This window comes from Sphaerodactylus townsendi, linkage group LG14 (genome assembly GCF_021028975.2).
Source record: "Sphaerodactylus townsendi isolate TG3544 linkage group LG14, MPM_Stown_v2.3, whole genome shotgun sequence".
NCBI classification, from domain to species: Eukaryota; Metazoa; Chordata; class Lepidosauria; order Squamata; family Sphaerodactylidae; genus Sphaerodactylus; species Sphaerodactylus townsendi.
Genome location: NC_059438.1, coordinates 43785700 through 43809129, shown reverse-complemented (window position 1 = coordinate 43809129; position 23430 = coordinate 43785700). Strand labels below are relative to the sequence as shown.

The following is a 23430-nucleotide window of genomic DNA, read 5'->3' as shown; positions in this document are numbered from 1 at the left end:
CCCCACCCCCCCCCCCCCCCACCCCCCCCCCCCCCCACCCCCCCCCCCCCCCACCCCCCCCCCCCCCCACCCCCCCCCCCCCCCACCCCCCCCCCCCCCCACCCCCCCCCCCCCCCACCCCCCCCCCCCCCCACCCCCCCCCCCCCCCACCCCCCCCCCCCCCCACCCCCCCCCCCCCCCACCCCCCCCCCCCCCCACCCCCCCCCCCCCCCACCCCCCCCCCCCCCCACCCCCCCCCCCCCCCACCCCCCCCCCCCCCCACCCCCCCCCCCCCCCACCCCCCCCCCCCCCCACCCCCCCCCCCCCCCACCCCCCCCCCCCCCCACCCCCCCCCCCCCCCACCCCCCCCCCCCCCCACCCCCCCCCCCCCCCACCCCCCCCCCCCCCCACCCCCCCCCCCCCCCACCCCCCCCCCCCCCCACCCCCCCCCCCCCCCACCCCCCCCCCCCCCCACCCCCCCCCCCCCCCACCCCCCCCCCCCCCCACCCCCCCCCCCCCCCACCCCCCCCCCCCCCCACCCCCCCCCCCCCCCACCCCCCCCCCCCCCCACCCCCCCCCCCCCCCACCCCCCCCCCCCCCCACCCCCCCCCCCCCCCACCCCCCCCCCCCCCCACCCCCCCCCCCCCCCACCCCCCCCCCCCCCCACCCCCCCCCCCCCCCACCCCCCCCCCCCCCCACCCCCCCCCCCCCCCACCCCCCCCCCCCCCCACCCCCCCCCCCCCCCACCCCCCCCCCCCCCCACCCCCCCCCCCCCCCACCCCCCCCCCCCCCCACCCCCCCCCCCCCCCACCCCCCCCCCCCCCCACCCCCCCCCCCCCCCACCCCCCCCCCCCCCCACCCCCCCCCCCCCCCACCCCCCCCCCCCCCCACCCCCCCCCCCCCCCACCCCCCCCCCCCCCCACCCCCCCCCCCCCCCACCCCCCCCCCCCCCCACCCCCCCCCCCCCCCACCCCCCCCCCCCCCCACCCCCCCCCCCCCCCACCCCCCCCCCCCCCCACCCCCCCCCCCCCCCACCCCCCCCCCCCCCCACCCCCCCCCCCCCCCACCCCCCCCCCCCCCCACCCCCCCCCCCCCCCACCCCCCCCCCCCCCCACCCCCCCCCCCCCCCACCCCCCCCCCCCCCCACCCCCCCCCCCCCCCACCCCCCCCCCCCCCCACCCCCCCCCCCCCCCACCCCCCCCCCCCCCCACCCCCCCCCCCCCCCACCCCCCCCCCCCCCCACCCCCCCCCCCCCCCACCCCCCCCCCCCCCCACCCCCCCCCCCCCCCACCCCCCCCCCCCCCCACCCCCCCCCCCCCCCACCCCCCCCCCCCCCCACCCCCCCCCCCCCCCACCCCCCCCCCCCCCCACCCCCCCCCCCCCCCACCCCCCCCCCCCCCCACCCCCCCCCCCCCCCACCCCCCCCCCCCCCCACCCCCCCCCCCCCCCACCCCCCCCCCCCCCCACCCCCCCCCCCCCCCACCCCCCCCCCCCCCCACCCCCCCCCCCCCCCACCCCCCCCCCCCCCCACCCCCCCCCCCCCCCACCCCCCCCCCCCCCCACCCCCCCCCCCCCCCACCCCCCCCCCCCCCCACCCCCCCCCCCCCCCACCCCCCCCCCCCCCCACCCCCCCCCCCCCCCACCCCCCCCCCCCCCCACCCCCCCCCCCCCCCACCCCCCCCCCCCCCCACCCCCCCCCCCCCCCACCCCCCCCCCCCCCCACCCCCCCCCCCCCCCACCCCCCCCCCCCCCCACCCCCCCCCCCCCCCACCCCCCCCCCCCCCCACCCCCCCCCCCCCCCACCCCCCCCCCCCCCCACCCCCCCCCCCCCCCACCCCCCCCCCCCCCCACCCCCCCCCCCCCCCACCCCCCCCCCCCCCCACCCCCCCCCCCCCCCACCCCCCCCCCCCCCCACCCCCCCCCCCCCCCACCCCCCCCCCCCCCCACCCCCCCCCCCCCCCACCCCCCCCCCCCCCCACCCCCCCCCCCCCCCACCCCCCCCCCCCCCCACCCCCCCCCCCCCCCACCCCCCCCCCCCCCCACCCCCCCCCCCCCCCACCCCCCCCCCCCCCCACCCCCCCCCCCCCCCACCCCCCCCCCCCCCCACCCCCCCCCCCCCCCACCCCCCCCCCCCCCCACCCCCCCCCCCCCCCACCCCCCCCCCCCCCCACCCCCCCCCCCCCCCACCCCCCCCCCCCCCCACCCCCCCCCCCCCCCACCCCCCCCCCCCCCCACCCCCCCCCCCCCCCACCCCCCCCCCCCCCCACCCCCCCCCCCCCCCACCCCCCCCCCCCCCCACCCCCCCCCCCCCCCACCCCCCCCCCCCCCCACCCCCCCCCCCCCCCACCCCCCCCCCCCCCCACCCCCCCCCCCCCCCACCCCCCCCCCCCCCCACCCCCCCCCCCCCCCACCCCCCCCCCCCCCCACCCCCCCCCCCCCCCACCCCCCCCCCCCCCCACCCCCCCCCCCCCCCACCCCCCCCCCCCCCCACCCCCCCCCCCCCCCACCCCCCCCCCCCCCCACCCCCCCCCCCCCCCACCCCCCCCCCCCCCCACCCCCCCCCCCCCCCACCCCCCCCCCCCCCCACCCCCCCCCCCCCCCACCCCCCCCCCCCCCCACCCCCCCCCCCCCCCACCCCCCCCCCCCCCCACCCCCCCCCCCCCCCACCCCCCCCCCCCCCCACCCCCCCCCCCCCCCACCCCCCCCCCCCCCCACCCCCCCCCCCCCCCACCCCCCCCCCCCCCCACCCCCCCCCCCCCCCACCCCCCCCCCCCCCCACCCCCCCCCCCCCCCACCCCCCCCCCCCCCCACCCCCCCCCCCCCCCACCCCCCCCCCCCCCCACCCCCCCCCCCCCCCACCCCCCCCCCCCCCCACCCCCCCCCCCCCCCACCCCCCCCCCCCCCCACCCCCCCCCCCCCCCACCCCCCCCCCCCCCCACCCCCCCCCCCCCCCACCCCCCCCCCCCCCCACCCCCCCCCCCCCCCACCCCCCCCCCCCCCCACCCCCCCCCCCCCCCACCCCCCCCCCCCCCCACCCCCCCCCCCCCCCACCCCCCCCCCCCCCCACCCCCCCCCCCCCCCACCCCCCCCCCCCCCCACCCCCCCCCCCCCCCACCCCCCCCCCCCCCCACCCCCCCCCCCCCCCACCCCCCCCCCCCCCCACCCCCCCCCCCCCCCACCCCCCCCCCCCCCCACCCCCCCCCCCCCCCACCCCCCCCCCCCCCCACCCCCCCCCCCCCCCACCCCCCCCCCCCCCCACCCCCCCCCCCCCCCACCCCCCCCCCCCCCCACCCCCCCCCCCCCCCACCCCCCCCCCCCCCCACCCCCCCCCCCCCCCACCCCCCCCCCCCCCCACCCCCCCCCCCCCCCACCCCCCCCCCCCCCCACCCCCCCCCCCCCCCACCCCCCCCCCCCCCCACCCCCCCCCCCCCCCACCCCCCCCCCCCCCCACCCCCCCCCCCCCCCACCCCCCCCCCCCCCCACCCCCCCCCCCCCCCACCCCCCCCCCCCCCCACCCCCCCCCCCCCCCACCCCCCCCCCCCCCCACCCCCCCCCCCCCCCACCCCCCCCCCCCCCCACCCCCCCCCCCCCCCACCCCCCCCCCCCCCCACCCCCCCCCCCCCCCACCCCCCCCCCCCCCCACCCCCCCCCCCCCCCACCCCCCCCCCCCCCCACCCCCCCCCCCCCCCACCCCCCCCCCCCCCCACCCCCCCCCCCCCCCACCCCCCCCCCCCCCCACCCCCCCCCCCCCCCACCCCCCCCCCCCCCCACCCCCCCCCCCCCCCACCCCCCCCCCCCCCCACCCCCCCCCCCCCCCACCCCCCCCCCCCCCCACCCCCCCCCCCCCCCACCCCCCCCCCCCCCCACCCCCCCCCCCCCCCACCCCCCCCCCCCCCCACCCCCCCCCCCCCCCACCCCCCCCCCCCCCCACCCCCCCCCCCCCCCACCCCCCCCCCCCCCCACCCCCCCCCCCCCCCACCCCCCCCCCCCCCCACCCCCCCCCCCCCCCACCCCCCCCCCCCCCCACCCCCCCCCCCCCCCACCCCCCCCCCCCCCCACCCCCCCCCCCCCCCACCCCCCCCCCCCCCCACCCCCCCCCCCCCCCACCCCCCCCCCCCCCCACCCCCCCCCCCCCCCACCCCCCCCCCCCCCCACCCCCCCCCCCCCCCACCCCCCCCCCCCCCCACCCCCCCCCCCCCCCACCCCCCCCCCCCCCCACCCCCCCCCCCCCCCACCCCCCCCCCCCCCCACCCCCCCCCCCCCCCACCCCCCCCCCCCCCCACCCCCCCCCCCCCCCACCCCCCCCCCCCCCCACCCCCCCCCCCCCCCACCCCCCCCCCCCCCCACCCCCCCCCCCCCCCACCCCCCCCCCCCCCCACCCCCCCCCCCCCCCACCCCCCCCCCCCCCCACCCCCCCCCCCCCCCACCCCCCCCCCCCCCCACCCCCCCCCCCCCCCACCCCCCCCCCCCCCCACCCCCCCCCCCCCCCACCCCCCCCCCCCCCCACCCCCCCCCCCCCCCACCCCCCCCCCCCCCCACCCCCCCCCCCCCCCACCCCCCCCCCCCCCCACCCCCCCCCCCCCCCACCCCCCCCCCCCCCCACCCCCCCCCCCCCCCACCCCCCCCCCCCCCCACCCCCCCCCCCCCCCACCCCCCCCCCCCCCCACCCCCCCCCCCCCCCACCCCCCCCCCCCCCCACCCCCCCCCCCCCCCACCCCCCCACCCCCCCACCCCCCCCCCCCCCCCCCCCCCCCCCCCCCCACCCCCCCCCCCCCCAACCCGCCCCCCCCCGAACCCCCCCCCCCCACCAAACACCCCCCCCCGCCCCCCAAAAAGCCCCCCCACCCCCCCCAAACCCCCCCCCCCCCCCCGCCAAGACCCCCCCACCCACCCCCCCCCCCCCAGAGCGGTTGCCTTGCTGGATAGTTTTGATGGTGCGGATAGCTTCATTCTCGGGCGCCTGGATCTTGGAAGCGCGCTCTTAAGGCTTTGAGGAACAAGGGCACCGCGGGCGAGTCTTCATTCGCGTAAATCCAAAAGAGTCACGAACCAGTCGGTTGTTGCCCCATCCAGGACTGAGCCGATGTCCCGTATTTTTTCGCTACCAGACCGGTATAAATCATCATAGTCTTCCCAAGTGGGCATTGAGTTGCAAAATAAAAGCAGGGAAGTTTGGAAGCCGGTCCCATCAAAACGGGCCGGCATCGGGGGTCTATGGTAACCCCATCTCCACGGCTCTTTGATTGCAGGGGCAGCGGTTATGCTGGTTGAGCAGGTTGGGCAGGCAGCTGCTGCAACGGAGGGGCCGGAATCGGGGGCGCTTGGCTGTACAGCTTGGCGCTTAGTGGCAGGACCTTGTAATGCGGGCCCCTGGCGCCGGCATTATCAGTAACAGCATAGACTCCAACTTGGGGCTTCCTGGTCTGTTGCCTCCTTAGGCCCCTCTCCAACGCAGCTAGCTCCCTCTCCAAGGGTCAATGCATCCCAGTGCAGATGCAGAGCAGCTTTTTCTCGCTCCAATTTAGCCAGTTCGCCCCGCTTAAAAGCTGCAGTGAGCTTTACCAGGCAAGCGCAGGGCCTGAACGCTTTCAAGCAGCCGCGTAAATCCAGTCTGGAGTGTTCTGTGACTTTACTCATGGACTGACAGATTCTGGGGTATTGTCGCTGGAGCCGCATCTTTGGCACGGCCCAACCTGAGCTGGACCCCTTGGCGCTGTCGCTCCCGGTCCCTCTGCAGGTTTTCACGCTCTTGCTACAAACTGTGCTCGCTCCTCCTCCCATAGCTGACGCTCACGGTTCCATGCTTCTTGGGCATTCCGCAGTCGCCTCTATCTCCTCATCCCCCCAGGTCTCCTTCGAAGGGAGAGGGAACAGATCCGGCTGGGAGTGCAGGTTTTCTTCGGACTCTTCGCCATCTGGAAGGGAGACATCGGAGACACCAGAAGCCACCGGTGGCTCCCTCGGTGGCACCTCAGGTGCGGCTAAGGACCCGGGGTCAGGGGGGTCCGATTAAAAAACAGTACCGGATACCCCTCCCAATCCTGGTGGTTTAGTCCCTGCGTCCTTTGGACGGGCCCCAGTGCTGTGCCACGGTGGTTCTTGGGGAGCATCACCAAATACGTAGTCCAGGAACCGCTCAATGGATTCCTGGGTTGTCGCATGAAAGGTGGTCAGGCCCGTCTCCTCCATGACAGGTTGCATCTGAGGTTTGTGTAATCCACACTAAAACGGGTAGAGATCCGGATCCATAGGCGCTCGAACGATAGACAGCCCCCCAAACGACTCATGTAAGTCCCCATATCAAGCTGCCACGCCCCTCGCTCCAACGGGAGTAAAGGAAGACTCGTATGATTCGAGGACGGGAAAGAGTCACCAGCGTAGGGCCCGCTCTCCCGCCTGTTCCTCCAGATCCAGTATGGAAAGGTCGGAGCCCTTCTTTGGGGGCTACCGCACTCTTCCTCGCGAGTAACATTCCAACCTCTCCATGTCGAGACACTAGAGGTCCACTGCACTAGTAAGATAGGTGGATTAAGGATTCCTGCCACAATGTAAGGAATTCCATAGAAGCAGAAATAAAAGGCTCTTTGGTGAAAAAGACCGTTTATTCAGACATCTTAGAAAGCTCAAGTACACGCAGTGGCAGGAATGACACTTCCCGCCAGAAGCACAGGTTATAACTCTATTCAATTCCCATCCCCCCTTCCTGCTTCCCATGGAAACGGAGTCCCCTACTCAAGCGCAAAGATAAAGTCTCCTCACTGGCTGAAGCTGGCCCATCGCCCGGGCTGTGGAATGCACTCAAGGTTACCTTACCATCAACACCATTGAAACCATTGAAACCTTTACACCTCCTCTGATGTTTTGCAGGGGCCATTCTATGGGCTGAACCTCCAATCCTTTGCACATTCTCTGAGGTCTGACTCTGTTGCTCCTGTGCCCGTTCCTTATCCTCACTGAGAAGGGAGAGAACTTCAAATCGATTTTGTAGCTTCAAGCTCACAGATTGCTCCCTAGTCCCTCAACTTCTTTGTGTCACATTCCTCCAATTGCCCCACTCCAGTGTTTGAGAGCTGCTATCTTCCTCGGAGAGATCCCCAATGTGTTCCTCATCCAGTATCGTCTGCTCCACTCTGTCGAGGAAATCTTCCTCTTTCCTAATGTCTTGAAGGGTAGATGCTTGCAAGCACATAGGTATAGATTTTTTATGGGGTAGGTTTGGTGTCTGAGCAACATGGGTGGGGCCAAGAGAGCCCAGAGTCACAGTGCCCTGCCCTGCCCTGCCCTGCCCTGCCCTGCTGACCTCCCGGCTTCTGCCCTTCGCAGGCATGGGGGAGGGGCACCTGGAGAAGGTTTGTTCCCCCCATATGCCTCTGGCCATTATATTAACTGTTCCATGTATAGGAGGGGTTTGAACCCTTTGAACCCACCCCTTACCTGCATGCCTGGATACTTGTGCCTCAAGCTGCTGGACCTTCTCTTCTAAGAGAGCAACCAACTTACACTTGCTGCAGGTGTAGCTACACACATCCTCCGGCAAAAAAACAAACCCACAGCTGTTACAATTAACTGCTGCAACTCCCCCACCAGCCATCATTGAGCAGTTAAGTAGTGCCGAAACAGACCCCAGGGCCTCCTTTGAAAAAGTCCTTTAAGAATTTCTCAACAAAACATGTGTTCCCCTAACCAGTTATGTAAGCTCCTGTTTACTGTGCGCCAAGGACAAGAACTAATGTCAAGACTCCCCCTTGTCAAGACTCCAATGTACCTTCTACTCTCCCTGAAAAGATTTGTCCTTATGGAGTAAAAGAAAACAGCGCACCCCACGAGGTGCATGCCACTACTTCCAAAGAGTGAGCAATAGAGCTAAATAGCAAGCCCCATTTCTCAGCAAGCCCCACCTCTCAGAGGCCGAGGCAACCACATGGCCAGAACAAAGGAAACAAAGAAAAAACCCCACACGCAAACAAAAGTTTTCCCAAGCCCTCAAAGAACAAGCACACAACCCCTCAGAAACACACACTGTTAAAGATTTGGCTTTGAGGAAAAGCCCTCCAAAAATAAAACAAGAGCTCATGTAGTGCTTTCTGTCCCCACTCCTCTCCACTGCTTCATTTTATGGTGTCAATTATAATAATGTCAATGTTTGAATAGAAAGGATTGGTCCTTTTAGGCTACTGTAATTCATTCACATTAAACATTAGCTTAAAAAGAACCAACCTGAGAGAAAGTTATTTCCCAAAGTTATTTCCCAATTTTACACAGACAAGAGTGTGTTCTTCAAAGTTACATTTACTAACCAGAAATAAACCTCATCCTCTGCTTTTGCATGTACAACTGAAGATGAGGATTCCTTCCCCCACAAAAGCTCTGCACTGAAAGGCGGGGGTGGGGGTGGGGCATCTTTTGCTTCTCACCAATCCTTCCCAACCCCTCGGCAGGGGCTCCGTTTCCACTCCAAGTCCTGCAGCATCAGGAAACAGCCATGCAGCAGGACTTGCATTCAGCTTCTAAATCTCTGGTTAGCAGGTTTTTTCCCTATGGCGGCTGTTTTCTTTCTTTCTTTCTTTCCCAGAAAAGATGCACCACTACAGAAGTCACAGAAGCGACAGAGGTCACTTAAAACCAATTCAACATATGCTTACCGTGACTCCAAAGAAGTTTGTCTCATTCATTGCATCCAGAAAAATTTTCCCAAGTTCTTTGTTGGTGTAGTTGAAGTCCTCAATTTTCTGGTTTTTGTTGGTGGCATTAAGATACTTCATAGCTCGCTGCAGAGTCTTGGCAATTACCCATATTCCATCATAAGCAAAGCCATGGAATTTGCTTGACTCAACAGTTCCCCGCCTTTCATTATATTCATTTTCATACTGCTGTGGAGTCTGCAGAAAGGAATAGAAAACTGGTTCTCTACTATTTACAGTCTATCATTTAAAACAGAAATCAGTGAACAGCTGTGACCTCAAGATCATGCACATTTTTCAGATTTCCTATACTTCTTCCAGATATGCATAGTTCAGCTCTAAACATCTAGTAGCTCCCACAAAGCCCTTGCTTTCATCTGTGAGGGGGTGGCCACAGTATTGTGCTGCATCAACCTTATTGTGCTGCATACCAGAGGCAACCCCTCCAGAGACCTCATTCAGTATCTTCCAAAGAACACTGTCCTGGGAGTGAGCACCCTTGAAGACACTTGAGCAGGATTCTGAATACACCTGTTTAGGATGGCACTGTATGCCTAAATGGAAGAAAGTAACTACTGGTGGGGTCTACTTGAACAAGAGCTATAAGAAAAAAGCAGCCACAATTACTGTGAGAAGGGTTTTTTGACCCACAGCCAGAGGTGGGATCCAACCAGTTCTCACCGCTTCTCTAGAAGTGGTTACTAATTTTTTCTGAGTGCCGAGAAGGGGTTACTAAAACAACCTCCCTGCCCAATAGGGACTGGAGGTGCATGTGTGCAGTGGCACCATTGTTTGAATCCCACCACCATTGGAACCTGTTATTAAAATTTTTGGATCCCACCACTGCCCACAGCCCTCAACAGTCTCTGATCCTCAAGAACGCTGCTGTGTATCCCACAAGTATTTTTATCTTACATTTCATTGGTCACAGGAACCCTCGCATGAGCCCAAGCAGTAATTTCCCCAAATAAGCACAAAATATACTGATTGAGGCATATAAACTTCCCACCAGCAGCACCAGACCAGTGAAAGCGAAGCACAGACATTGTTTCGTGATCCAGATATTGTCTTGAATACACTAGTTAAGCTAGGGTTTGACAAATCCTGGGTGCAGGACTGCCATGGTGCCTAGAAATTTCACTGTGGAGCCTGGTATTTTCAGCAATGATTTTATGCAGTGTCTCTTAGCAATTCTTAGTGGATATGACTAGTTTTTCCACTGGTGAAAAAGGAAGGAAGGACTAATATTGTTCCCATCTTCAAAGAAGAGGAAAAAAAAGAGGCCCAAACAATAACCACATCAATAACAGGGAAGATTCTGGAGCAGATCATTAAATAGACATTCTGTAAGCACATAGAAAGGAATACTGCGATCAGTAAAAATCAACATGGATTTCTCAAAAACAAGTCACATCTGACTAATCTTATCTCTTTTTTTTGATAGACTTAAGAACTTGGTAGACAAAGGGAATGCTGTGGACACAGCATTCCTTGATATTAGTAAGGCCTTTGGCACAGTGTCTCATAATATTCTTGCAAGCAGGCTAGAAAAATGTGGATTTGACAAGGCTACTGTTAGATGGATTTGTGATTGGTTGACTGACTGAACTCAAAGGGTGCTCATCAATGGCTCATCTTCAACCTGGAGAGAAATGACCAGTGGGGTGCCACAGGGTTCTGTCCTGGGCCCAGTGCTATTCAATATTTCTATCAATTAATTGGATGATGGGATAGAGGGCCTACTAATCAAATTTGCAGATGACACCAAATTAGGAGCAGTAGCTAATACCCCAGAGGACAGAGTCAGAATTCAAAATGACCTGGACAGATTAGAGAGCTGGGCCAAAACACTAAGAATGAATTTCACCAAAAACAACTGTAAGATATTCCACTTAGGCAGAAAAAATGAAATGCACAGAAAAAAGGTGGGTGACACCTGGCTTGACAACACTACATGTGAAAGGGATCTGGCTATCCTACTAGACCACAAACTGAACATGAGTCAGCAGTGTGAGGCGGCAGCCAAGAAAGCCAATGTGATTCTGGGCTGTATCAACAGGAGTATTGTTTCTAGACTGAGGGATGTAATTGCACTTCTCTATTCTGCATTGGTTAGACCTCACCTGGAATATTGTGTACAGTTCTGAGCATCTCAATTTAAGAAGGATATTGACAAGCTGGAACAGGTCCAGAGAAGGGCAACCAAAATGGTAAAATGTCTGGAATCCATGCCCTACAAGGAGAGACTTCGGGAGCTGGGTATGTTTAGTTTAGTAAAGAGAAGGTTAAGAGATGACATGATAGCCATGTTTAGGTATTTGAAGGGATGTCTTGTTGGTGAGGGAGCAAGCTTGTTTTCTGCTGCTCCAGAGACTAGGACCAGGAGTAATGAGTTCAAGGTGAAGAAAAAAAATTCCACCCAAACATCTGGAAAAACTTCCTGACTGTCAGGGCTGTTCAGCAATGGAATTCACTGCCTCGGAGAGTGGTGGAGTCTCTTTCTTTGGAGATTTTTAAACAGAGGCTGGAGAGCCATCTGACAGGAGTGCTTTGATTGTGTGTTCCTGCATTGCAGTGGGTTGGACCTGATGGTTCTTGGGGTCTCTTCCAACTCTATGATTCTATTCTATGATTCTATAATAATAAACACAAGAAGTTGGTGTCATTGCTTATTAGCTTAACTGTACACCATTCAGTAGTAGTGGAGGAATTCAACTCTTAACCAATTACTTTCTATATTGGCTCCAATATTTAATTAAAGGGAGCTTAAAGAAAAAGAAATTATGACATTATGAAGAACAGATGACAAGTCAGGCAAGTGTCAGAGGTTAAGATGATGTCAACCAGGATGTAAAGTATCAGGGTTTAAAAACAGGAAAACTTGGAGAGCACTTTGAGGCATCTACTAGTGGAGGAAATTTGCTAAGTGAATAGCTTGTGTGCTCGGGGGGACATGTTGAAGGGGCTCCCTTGACACTGGGTAGAATTCTGCTGAAATCCAGCTGTCGTAAGGCACAAGGGGGATTTTAAAAAAATAGTCTCAGTGATAGCAATAATGAGAACATTTGGTCACTGAAAAGAAGAATCCCAAGGACTGAAAAATAAGTCTAAGCCCAAAATTTTGGGATAACTCCAAACATCCCCCCTCCCAAATCTAAATCATTTTCCAAATTATGAATAATTTAGGGACATTTTTTTCTAAATAAAAAGTAGAGGTAACTTCACAAATGCACCTGAAACTGTTGACTTCCAACTGGTGAAAGAAACTCCACCCTGTGTTCCTGCCAGGGTGACTCTCCTGCTTCCCCACTGATAAAAGATAAACCCACAGCAGTAACTTACACAGAGGTTGATTCCCCACTGGCAAATTATCCTGTGATACTCACGGCAAAAACCACAGTTTGGGCAAGGCCTCCCCACAGCTTAAGTGCCGAACATGGCCTCCCCCCCCCATCACACATTTTTTTGGAACCTGCATTGAAGTGCACCTTTTTTCAATCACGCTTCGAAGCAGGTTCGGTGGGGAGAAACGGGACAGATGCGGCTTACTGTTCCTGCCCTTCTAACCTTCCAGCCAATCAGAGTGCAGTGGGCTGTGCGTAGAGCACACGCAGCCTTTTACTTTTTCTGCACTAGGCGTGGCTACGAAGAAACATAAATATGAAGATATGAAACAATGATTTTGATAAATTGTTTATGCATGGCTATGTTTGAACATTAAAACAAGAATAAGAATAACATGAATTTTCAATCGGGCAGGGTAGTGTTCCCACTCCAGCATAATAGCCAATCAGAAGAAACCTGCTCAAACGTAGAGACGGGGAAATTTTGCCTACGCATTGTAACCCTGCCCTGTATACCCTGCCTTATGAAATATTGGATTTCATATAGTTTCTTATGCTATGTGCTGAAAAATGCCAGCTTCCTTGTTTGTATGGGTGATTAGCAGAGTGGCCAAGCTGAAAGCAGGCCCCAGGCAAAAGGTCTGTTTAGCAAGATTAAATCAATGAATGAGTTACTCCAGCATAACCTGGAGGTCTCATTTTGTTTGTGGGCATGATCTTGATTACCACACCTTGCAAAGATACTGTTAAGACAAAGTGGAAAGCCACTTCAGCATTTAGAATTTAGGAGAAAAAAACTTAAAACTCACGTTCCCGCCCCTACCTGGGCAAAAGGGTATAAAAATACTGTGCACCCCAACTCCAGTGCTCATTGCTAACTTGAACCTCCCTTGGTCTTGTTGGTGTGAGACACGAATTCATCCTTCACCTGGATTCAGATGCTGGTCAGTTGACTCCTTGCCTTCTACAAGATCTTCTTCAGCTGAATTTAGGTAACGTATAGTCCCTACTTCCCCAACTCCCTGCGCTATCCTCCCACCTATCTTCTCCTCCCTGTTTATATCCTAGGAACTGTGTGTATGTGCCTTGACTTCTTACTGTGTGATTGTTTGCAACCGAAATTTATATAAAAATATTTAAACTGCAATTTGGTCTTTTGTGAATTCTCTGTAGATACGTTTCAAGCCATTTTCTGGTATACGTAGTCTTTGAGTGCTAAAAAAAGGTTTTTTAAAAAAAGTTCCTGCCCCAACACAACACAACAGTCAATCAGGATGAGGAAGAACAGACCCGTCGAGCAGATCGCGTGTTCGTGGGGAATGTTACATTGTTTGAAACCACGATAGACATCGAGGTCTTCACTAGACACACGCTGCAGTGGGGAGCGAGAAACCGTGATGAAAAAGGTGGTGTTTCTTTTGGAACCGGGATGTATCCGGCTTAATTTCTCAGTGGGAATTCGACCAGAGACTCAACAGGTCTGCCCTCCTGTGAGAGTGAACAATTCTGCTGAATCATCTAATTACACCAGTGGTAATTACTCCATGACTCACATTCTCAATTACTATCAAGCAAAAGAACCACATGACTACTGAAGGCATGTCCAACAGCCACGTGTGGCTTCTGAGCCACTGTGTGAGAATCTTTAGATTACACCAGTCCTAAAGAAGCGGCAGAATTACCCACTTGCAGTAGAAGCTCCTTGAAGGTCAGGCCAAAGTAGTGAATCAAGGACACCCTGAGATGTGTTGGAATGCCCTAGAATTATGGGAGCCTGGGGTTTTTGTACCCTTACTGCTTGCCTCCCCAGTGGGGTTTTCCCGCAGTTTTCTGTTTACGCAAGAGGTTGGGCCACAGCACTCACAAAGTTCTCAGGTTCATTCAGCAGAGACCAGCTTGTCCATAACAACAACCTCTAACTGCAAGGAAGGCACGTCTTACAACAATCAGCATTAGATAATGGAGAACTGGAAACTAAGCTCCACCCAGCGGGCCCAACAAATCACACAGATAATAGGGGAGGAGCAGAGTCTTCTATTCTATACATATACACTCAATAAATATACCACCCTAGCAGAGCCCTTTTGACTCCACTATTGAATTTTAAACAGGTCCTTTTCTTCTTATCTGAAATTCTTCTGCCAGTCCAATAGGGGCAAAAGTTTAAATTCTGCATGTCTTTTTTTCCTGCAAAATCCCCCACCTTTCCCCCCCTGATGTCTGATAGCTCAATAGACCAGTCCCTTCTTTCAACAATAGACCTGCAAAGTAAAAAAAACAACAACACACACATACACACCCGCACAAAAAGTCTTTCTGATTCTTCAGAAATGGTGGTCAGAGGAGCAGGAAAAACTGTTGTTGGGTAATAAGCTGGAGAAGGCAGGAAGGAGCAACAAACTCCAGATAAAGAATTTTGCTTCCAGTTTGTTTTGCTTCGGGGGCGGTGGGGGGGGGGGGGAAGCAAAGCAACAGGAAAAGTTGCATTTTACCAGCATTTGGAAACGGTGCAGCTTTTCTGTTCTGCCCCACAGTGGCTCCAGAAAGGGGAAAAAAGGATGCATAAAGGAAAGCCTACAGCAAAGGAAAGGTACACTCCATACGAGGCAGAATGCAAGTGCATAAACGGGCTGTATTTGTTTCATTAATTCATTTCTCATGGAACACAGCCTGGGAATTACCATTCCAAGATTTGTTCATTTAAACATGAAGCAAAATCTTCATTATGTTGTTTGGGGGCACTGTTACCATGGAGAAATTCATTTGCTAAATGAACCTCAAAATTATTTTTCAAGTTCACTAATCATCTAACAAAACCATCCAATAAAATGGTTCACATACTCTAGGGCACAAACATACATACTTTTAAACAGGTGTCAACACGGGGAAGGCAGGCCTTCTTCTAGCCACTCTTTCCAGAGATCCCATTGCTGACAGGCATCGCCACCCTCTATGCCCTGTTTCCCTGCTCCAAATGCTTGCATTAAGCACATGGACTGCCTCATCAGAACTGAAGGTGCCAGGCAGTGGACTGATGAAGCACCGCCCCACCGCTCCCAGGGAGGCTTCCTGGCGTTTTGGGGAGGCTGGCCTCTACGGGCCTCAATAGACTTACCCCACCTTTTCAGTGAGTTAAGTCTGAAGTGTGGGCTGCCGGCGTAATGCTGGCAAAGGCCGGGAGGGAGCAGACTGATGCCCTTGGGTCACCCCCACTATGGCAGCAGGGGCCCTAGGATGCTGGCATGGTGTCCAGTGCTGGGGGAGGGGCATGGTGGCCACAAGCTGGCAGAAGTGCCCCTCTGCCAGGGCACGTGCCTTGGGAAGGGCAAATCCGCTGGTGCAGCCACCACTTTGCTTGGGGCTCTTAATGTTTTTTTTAAAGTGATGTTTAAATCATTAAGGAATCAAAAGTTTGTTTGGTACCTCATTGCAGGAAGAGGAAGGATTCCTAACATACCAGCCAACAGCTACTAAGTCTTCATAAGCAGTTCCTGCTGCAGGACAGAACAACTTGTTCCTCCAAAACTCAAGCAGGGGCAAAGTTGGTTGAGTCTGACAGGAATGTTCAGAGCACAGGAACTCTTCCTCCGACATCCCTACTTTCTTTAAACCTCTCAATGTGGATGATGGGTAACTATTACCAAGTTTTCCCCCAAAATGCTTGCCTCCCTGAAGTATTCCCACGGACACCTGCTTATGCACCTCTAGTTCAGGGTCTGGTTTCCCAAATGGGACTTTGATGGTGGTGACTGAATTCTGCTTTTGTGCTGGTGTCACAAGGTACAGGACTGGGTCTTCAATGTTACTATGGTAAGAAATCATCCACAAATGTTGCTTCACTCAACTGACAATTTGACAGTAAAAATCTTACAATACATATTTGGCTAAGGATTTGAATGGCTGGCGATGAGCCCTTAGTCAATTACTGTGTGGGACACACAGGGACCCAAATACTGTAGGCCCTGCACTCCCATTGGCCATTGCCAGGCCAGTAGGCCTACTGCTCTGCAGGCCTGGCCAAGCCCCCAAACCTCCCCTCCCACCCCAAGAACTCAGGTCAGGCTGCGGAGCCAGCAAACCCCCCAAACATCCCTCCCACCCAGAGCCACACCTCGGCTGCTCCACAGGCCCGGCAAACCCATTTCCCCGACCCCAAGCCATACCTCTCCAACCTGTCCACCCCCAAGCCATAGACCCAGAACCAGGTAAGCATTGTGCTGGGAGCAAGGGGGAGGGGACTACAGCCCCAGTAAAGCCCATTGTAGGGGAGATCCTTCGTTTCCCACTCTTTGCTAAGGCCGCTTGCATCTCTCATTCTAGACTAGCTTGCATCTTTGCAGCTAGTCTAGTATATTTGGGAAATATTTGGGAATATATTTATAAAATTTCAAAATGGTAGATAGTAAAACTGACTCACCTTTCCTGAAATGGTTTTTATCGCTTTAGAACTGAGAGGTTCAAAATCCACTCCAATATATCCTTCCATGGCTTTGAGAAGGTCTCTACTGAGACAGTGTGATGTATTTAGCTTCGGAATAACTTGCTCCCACCAGTAACTCTGATACCATCCAGGAATGATCCACTGATACTTACTGCCATACATATTTTCATTATATGCCTACAATGCAAGCATTGAAAGGGGATTAAATATTATTGTTGCGGGAGAACCAGCAGTTATCACAAAATGCTACACTTAGAAAACTGTTATCTTACAGAAGTACACATTCCAATTTTAATAAACAAAATTCCCATTTCCGTACATTCACATGTATGCAATTCAGAACCTGCACTGAATTCCTAAGATGCAATCAACTAGGTTATGCAGTGACACAAATAGCTTTGTAACTACCAGGTTTCACATTGGAAGGAAATGTTGGTTGCCAAGTAAGAATGGCTAAAACTCAATTCATAAAGGGACAGCAAAACCCATAATCCTGCTCCTTCCCATTCATATAGGTTAAGCAAGATCCAGAACAGCCGTTTTCGGTCTCTGGCACAACATCTCCGCATTGTGCTCAGGCCAATTAATCCCATGTGAGGCCCCACTGGACGGCTGCATGGCAGGAGAAAGACCCCGCTGCAGCCTGGCAGAGGGAGTCACTGGAGAGACCACAGTGAAAAGCAGCTGCAACGGACTGCATTTGAAGGGAGTGAAGTGTCCACCTGTGCTAGTTTAAAGCACAGTTTAATGAGGGAGATTCTCCATCTGGAAATGGGTTGCACTGACAGTTTCTTGTCCAAGTTGGGTCCTAACAAGATGGAAAGCTAGTAATCTAATTTCAAAGGGGTTTTGTTCTGCCACTAATAGAGCGTTGCCTTGGTTTAGATGGAATGTTACTTCAGGAAAGAACTGGAGCAAAGTGAACAGGACGACCCTCATACCAAATGCATTAAAAAAAGAAAGCATCATGTTGCAGCATCTGGAATTTGCTGACCCTTCTGGGTGATGGGAGGGTGATAAAGAACACTGCTGTCAAGATGAGGAAGCCGGGGGCCGGGGATTCAAATGAGCTTTGAAAGTACAAGTAACAGGCTCCACTGACAGACCTTAGGTTGGACCGCGCGGAGCACCAGCAATGGGGAGAGTGTGGGATCGCCCTACGCGTGGGTCCCTTCTCGGCAGGTGGGCCAGGGGGCCAGAACGACGGAGCGGCATGCGTCCACTTGGCTCACACAACCCATAGATCAGGACATTTTTTGGAGTGGGACCCAGCAGCGCAAAATGAGTGGTCATGGACCCAGGTCCGAGCAGGGGCGTGGGCCCCTGACCAAGGTGTGGTTGCCTGGCGGCAAGAGTGAGATGAAATGCGGCAGGAGATACACTTCCTATGGCGCAACATGGAACTCCTCTTGGCCCATGCAGAGGCGACAGAGCGGGATCATCAGGACCCGCCATTGCTGCCGCCGCAGCCTCCAGAGGGGGAGCGGCCAGGGCCACTGGGTCCGCCCGGGCCACAACCACCGCAGGTACCGCAGAGGCGGCGGCGTGTGAAGGCTCATTTTGACGGGACAATGGAGAAGCTGGCCTACTTCCTCCTGCAGGTCGAGGCGCACATGGAGAAGTACGGTGGCGACTACAAGGATGAGATCGAGCAGGTACATGAGGTGGGGGCTCTTCTGGAGGGAGCGGCCACCAGTTGGTACGTGGGGCTTTACAGGAGCCGGGCGCCTGAACTGCATTCCTCCCCCCACTTCATGTTGGCCCTGCGGTGGCAGTTCGAGGATCCGTTTGAGGAGGAGAAGGCCCGGGTAGGGCTACGGCAGATCTGGAAAGGGTCCTGATCCGTGAGTGAGTACATCTCGGAGTTCCGTCAGCTGGCTGGGGTGGTCCAGGACTGGCCAGAGCAGGTGAAAATCCACTTCTTCCGAGAGGGGCTTCATCCAGAGGTGGCTCAGGGGGCCATGGTGATGGGGCAGCCGACCGCCCTGGTGGGGTGGTACACGTGGGCGGGCGAGGCGGAGATCCGCCTATGGAGAGTGCAGCTACTGAAACAACAGGACAATCTCCCGCCGGCATCCTCCCGTCCCTCATTGGAGGTTACCTCCCCAGTGGTAAGGAGGCAAAGGAGTCACTCTATGTTCGGCGGCGGCAGCTGGGGCTGTGCCTGAATTGCGACGGCGAGGGACACAGAGCAGCAGCGTATCCGAGTAAGAAGCCCAACTCCCCGGTGGGTCCCACCGGCGGCGCGGCGATGACCAAGACAGCTCCGGGCCCTGGGAAGAAATCCTAATTCAAGAAAGGGTCGGGACTACAAGTGGCATCGCATGAGGCGAGCTTGACCCCGAGGAGGCAGGGCCCCCGATTCCAGCGAGGAGTCGGCGGGAAATGACAGCGACCTGGCCTGATGTGCGCCTGACGCCAGGTCCCTTCGAAGGGTGCGAAATTGACGGTGAGTGAAACCAACGGCCCATTCCTTCTCCCAGTGACTGTGTCGAATCAGACTTGTGGGACTAGTGCGCAGACGCAGGCCCTTGTTGACTCAGGGTGCACCCGGTGCCTAATGCAACCGGCCCTTGTAAACCAGTTGGGGCTACGGCAGGTTCCCCTGCGCTGTGCCCTTTTTTTGAGCAGATGGATGGGGCCATATTGGGGGGGCGCACCAGCCACGCATCGGACAGAGCCGGTCCTGATACAATGCGGGGGGCACTGGGAGGAGCGGCAGTTCATCATCGCGAAGGTGGCCAAATATTCCCTGGTGCTGGGGGTGCCTTGGTTGCGAGACCATGACCCGAATATCTCCTGGCCCTCCAACTCTATTCGATTTGTTGACCCTCCTTGCGGCGACCATATGTCTGGGCCCCCGCAGATGCAGGTGGGGGTCTCCCACAAGCGGGCTGGAAGCGCTCTGGACATCTCGGCCATCCCCCAGCCCTACCAGGACCTCCGGAGGGTGTTTGAAGAGACAGAGTGCGACAAGCTGCCGCCCCACCGTAAGACTGACTGTAAGATCGAGTTACTCCCTGGGGCCAAGCTACCGAAAAGCCATCTTTACCCCATGAGCCCCTCGGAAGCCCAGGCGCTCCAAGTGTTTTTGGACAAAAATTTGAAACGGGGCTTTATAAAACGGGTGACCAGTGACTTTGCCGCACCTGTCCTGTTCATGCAAAAAAAGGATGGCTCCTTGCGATTGTGCACAGACTACCGGGGATTGAATGCAGTCTCCGCCTGTAACAAGTACCCCCTCCCCCTGATTAAGGACTTGCTTAGTTGCTTAGGCAAAGGCCAGATTTTCACTAAGTTGGACTTGCGGGAGACCTACTACTGGGTGCGGATCGCCAAGGGCTACGAGCACCTGATGGCTTTCAACACGAGACTGGGCCGTAGTTCGGCCATCGCCTATTCCTCCTCGCTTCGATTGTAGCAATGGAGCTACTGAACTTTCATGTGTTTGATCAATGAGGCACTCCAGGACTTTCTGTTCAAGGGGGTGGTAGTATATTTGGACGATGTGCTAATTTACTCTCAGTCAGAGGAGGAGCACATCGTGACTGTGTGGGCTGTGCTTCAGCGGCTCCTGGACAATGACCTGTTTGTGAAGCTTTCTAAATGTGACTTTCATAAGGAGCGGCTAGATTTTCTGGGTCACCGGATTTCCAGCCAGGGTTGGAGATTTATCTACCAGGAACTTGCGGGGGCTACAGGGGTGCAGGAAACTGGGGAAGAAATACATAGGCCCTTTCCAGGTACTCAGAGTGATAAATGAAGTGACAGCCAAATTACGGTTGCCAAAAAACTTGAAGTTTGTGCAACCTGTTTTTCATTGCAGCCTCCTCAAAAAGGCGCCCTCGCCAGATGATTGGCACCCTCAGCCGGCCATGCCGGTTCCGATAATGGTGCGGGGGGAACCGCACCACGAGGTGGAGAAAGTTTTAGACTCCTGGGTGCACCGGGGCCGGCTACAGTATTTGATCGCATGGACTCATTTCCCGGCTGGAGACAACGAATGGGTCGACTCTGAACATGTTCTGGCCCCTCGCTTGGTGAAGGCATTTCACCGGGCCTACCCCAATCGCCCAGGTGTGGGGGAGGTCTTAAGGGGGGCAGAATGTCAGGTCCATGCCTGTCAGTGTTTAGATGTCTTGCTGTGTGGGAGTTGTAAATGTTTCCTGTAAATGCTTTCCTGTTTCCCTCTCCCCTTCCTGGCAATTCCCTGGCGCCAGCCCTCCTGGGGGAAGGTGCGAACGTTCCCAGGGTTCTTGAAGCTCTGTAGGGCAAATGGTATACTCTCTGTGAAACACATTTGGTGGGAATCAACTGGGGGGGGGGACTGAAGGATATAATTGCTGGATCTAAGCGGGAGAGCTTAGATTCAGCTTTCTCTGTTACTCTACACGTTGTAGAAATAAACTGCTTTAGGACTTTCCTACGGTCTCTGTTATTTCCACGTTCGAGAGCCTGACAGGACCAAGAGAATTGATTTACAGAATAATTTGGCTTCCCTTTAAGCAAACCACAATCTCCCCTTGATATGGATGTAGAAGCATGTGACACCAGATGGATCAGGGGTCTGCAACCTGCAGCTCTGGAGCTGTATGCGGCTCTTTCGTCCTGGCACTGCAGCTCCACATGGTTTGGGTCCTATCAGCCTCCTTCAGAGAGTTGCCCTAAGGGTTAATGGGAAAGAGTCCAAGTTCCTAAAGAGGCACAGCCCGGGACAGCTACCCAAAGCCTCTTCCGGCTTCCCTGTCCCAGCTGCCTGATTGGCTGATGCAGGTGGTGACGGCACGGGGCAGGGGCGGAGCACTGCTGGTGGATCCTCTTGAACAGGTGAGCAACGAAGGGCAGGAAACAGGAGGGAGCTGCAGGAGCGCAGATTTTCAGCGCAATCCTAACCTCAGTCCGCCCTCCTTGAATGGGGGATCAGGGGTTGACCCTGCTTTGGGTGGCCTCATTTCCCCCTCCCCGGGTCCTTCTTGGGGGACGGGACCACATGGGAGACCCCAGCAGCGCCACCTTGGGTCAGCAGCCTCGCTGAGCTCCAGGGGCTTTCCTGGTGGATGGCAGCCTGGCTGAGTCCAGGTGAGAAAGACAATGTCAGGTTTTAAAGGAGTTATTACCTGCAGCCCTGCAAGGTTGCACTCGTCGGGACTGTTTGATGGGGGCTGGGGGTGGGAGAATTCTTTGCTTCTGCATTGCCAAGGAGGGCAGGAGTGCATGGGGAAAGCCTTGCATGTAGATCTTGGAAGGTTTACTTCAGAGTAAGCCAGTGGAGGGTAAGCTTGTCGATCGTGGAGGGGAAGAAGACCGGGATCATCCTCAGCCATGGTTGTCGTGGGTTGCCAACTCCTGGTGGGCAAATCACAGGACATTTGGGGGTGGATTCTCAGAAGCTGTGGCTTTTGGGACCAGGGCAGGGGTCTTGCTCAGTGAGGAATATGGCTGTCGAGTCATATTCCATGGCAGATATGGAGGTCTGTTATTATTTTTTAGGAGTTCAAAATGTTCAAAATGTGTTCTTTACATAAATAAAATATAATTTTCTCTGTAGCCATGGATTTCATAAGCAACACACTTGTCAGGAGGCCTGTTATTATGGGGTTTTTGTTAGTGCTGCTTTCTGTATGCTGGGGGTGAAGTAATGGGTTAATTGCATTTCTAACTGACTTTCAACTGTCTTCTGTATGATGTTATACTGTACCAGGTACTGCCCAAGGTCAGTGCCTGGCTGTCTTTACCGTTATCTCTTTCACAGTTCCTTTTGGGCGCGCATTCCCAGGATGGGGGGTGCAGTCTGTTTTAACTACTGGGTTTTGCGCGGGCAAACCTCAGTTCTGGCATGACCAGAGAAGATCCTCAATACTCAATAAACTACTGTTTTTTACATGAGTTTGTTTCAGTTTTTGGGATTCTGACATTATGCCAGAACTCCTATTAGATTGAATTCCATGCTGCTGTGCATTGCTGGGATTTCACCTTCTACGTTTGCAACTTTTATCAAAGACTTTTCTTGCCAGTATGGTCTCTTCAGAGACCCAATCATGGGTGCCCCATTCCTGATTATTTAACAGGAACTTCGGATTCAGCCTCTGACCCAGCAGAGGGGCCTCGGATCCCGCTTGGAAGTGCGGCAGGCGGAGAAGCCCCTACCCCAGGTGGATTTCTGGGCTCCATCAACCAGTTCATGACTGCCCCGTTAGACGGCTCGCAGGACGGCTCGCAGGGAGTTACCGTGCGTCGTCGTCGGGGTCTGGATTATCGAGAATCTCACTTCAGGTTTTGGCAATGCGACGTGGGCTACAGCACCTTTGGCTGGAAATGTGTCGTTGGCTGGCCGGCTGTTGGAAGGGGCTGATTCATCGGAAGCTGAAGCCTGGCGGATACTCCAAGTGTCGGAGGAGGCCTGGGATTCGGAGCGTGAGGAGTATCGCCGGGCCCTGCGCCAGATGGAACGGGATATAGAGCACCTGCAAGCAGCCCTTGCCCAGGCTCACCAAGTAGCCCCTGCTCCCGGAGCTGGAGCAGCCGTAATGCTAGCTGCCCCAGCACCAGAGCCTGCACCAGCACCGGCACCAGCTCCACCTGTCCAACCGGGACCCGCCCCAGTGCCACTACCCACTCAGCCTGCCCAGCCAATTCCGGTTCCAGCTTCCGGTCCTGCTTTCTTCCCACTAGGCTCTGCTTGTAAAAAAACCAAAAAACCAAAACATGCAGTACAAAGGTCTCGCAGGCGTCCTCCTGTGCCCTCTCATTCAAAGGAAACTCAGACATCTCACTGCTTGGGGAAGTGCAGGGATCTTTCTTTTTTTTACTTACACAGCAGAATACTTTTGCTGCCATTTCCTCATTAAACTGGCCAAGGATAATTCGAACATCATTTCCCTGCAGACATGAAAAATGACACATGAGTGAAATCGCAATGCTAAATAACCTGCCTTCAAACCTCCCCCCACATTACATGCTACTCATATGCAAATCAGACATGTTA

General features: G+C 58.3%; 1 protein-coding gene across 1 annotated transcript in view; it reads right to left on the bottom strand.

The window, feature by feature from the left end:
• Positions 1-23430, bottom strand: part of GABBR2 (gamma-aminobutyric acid type B receptor subunit 2) — a 425828-nt gene that overhangs the window by 228748 nt on the left and 173650 nt on the right. Inside the window, exons 5-7 of the mRNA XM_048516192.1 lie at positions 23259-23324; positions 16422-16622; positions 8622-8858 (exon numbers count right to left, since the gene is read on the bottom strand). Coding sequence (XP_048372149.1) covers positions 8622-8858; positions 16422-16622; positions 23259-23324 — 504 coding nt within the window. The remainder of the gene's footprint in view (positions 1-8621; positions 8859-16421; positions 16623-23258; positions 23325-23430) is intronic.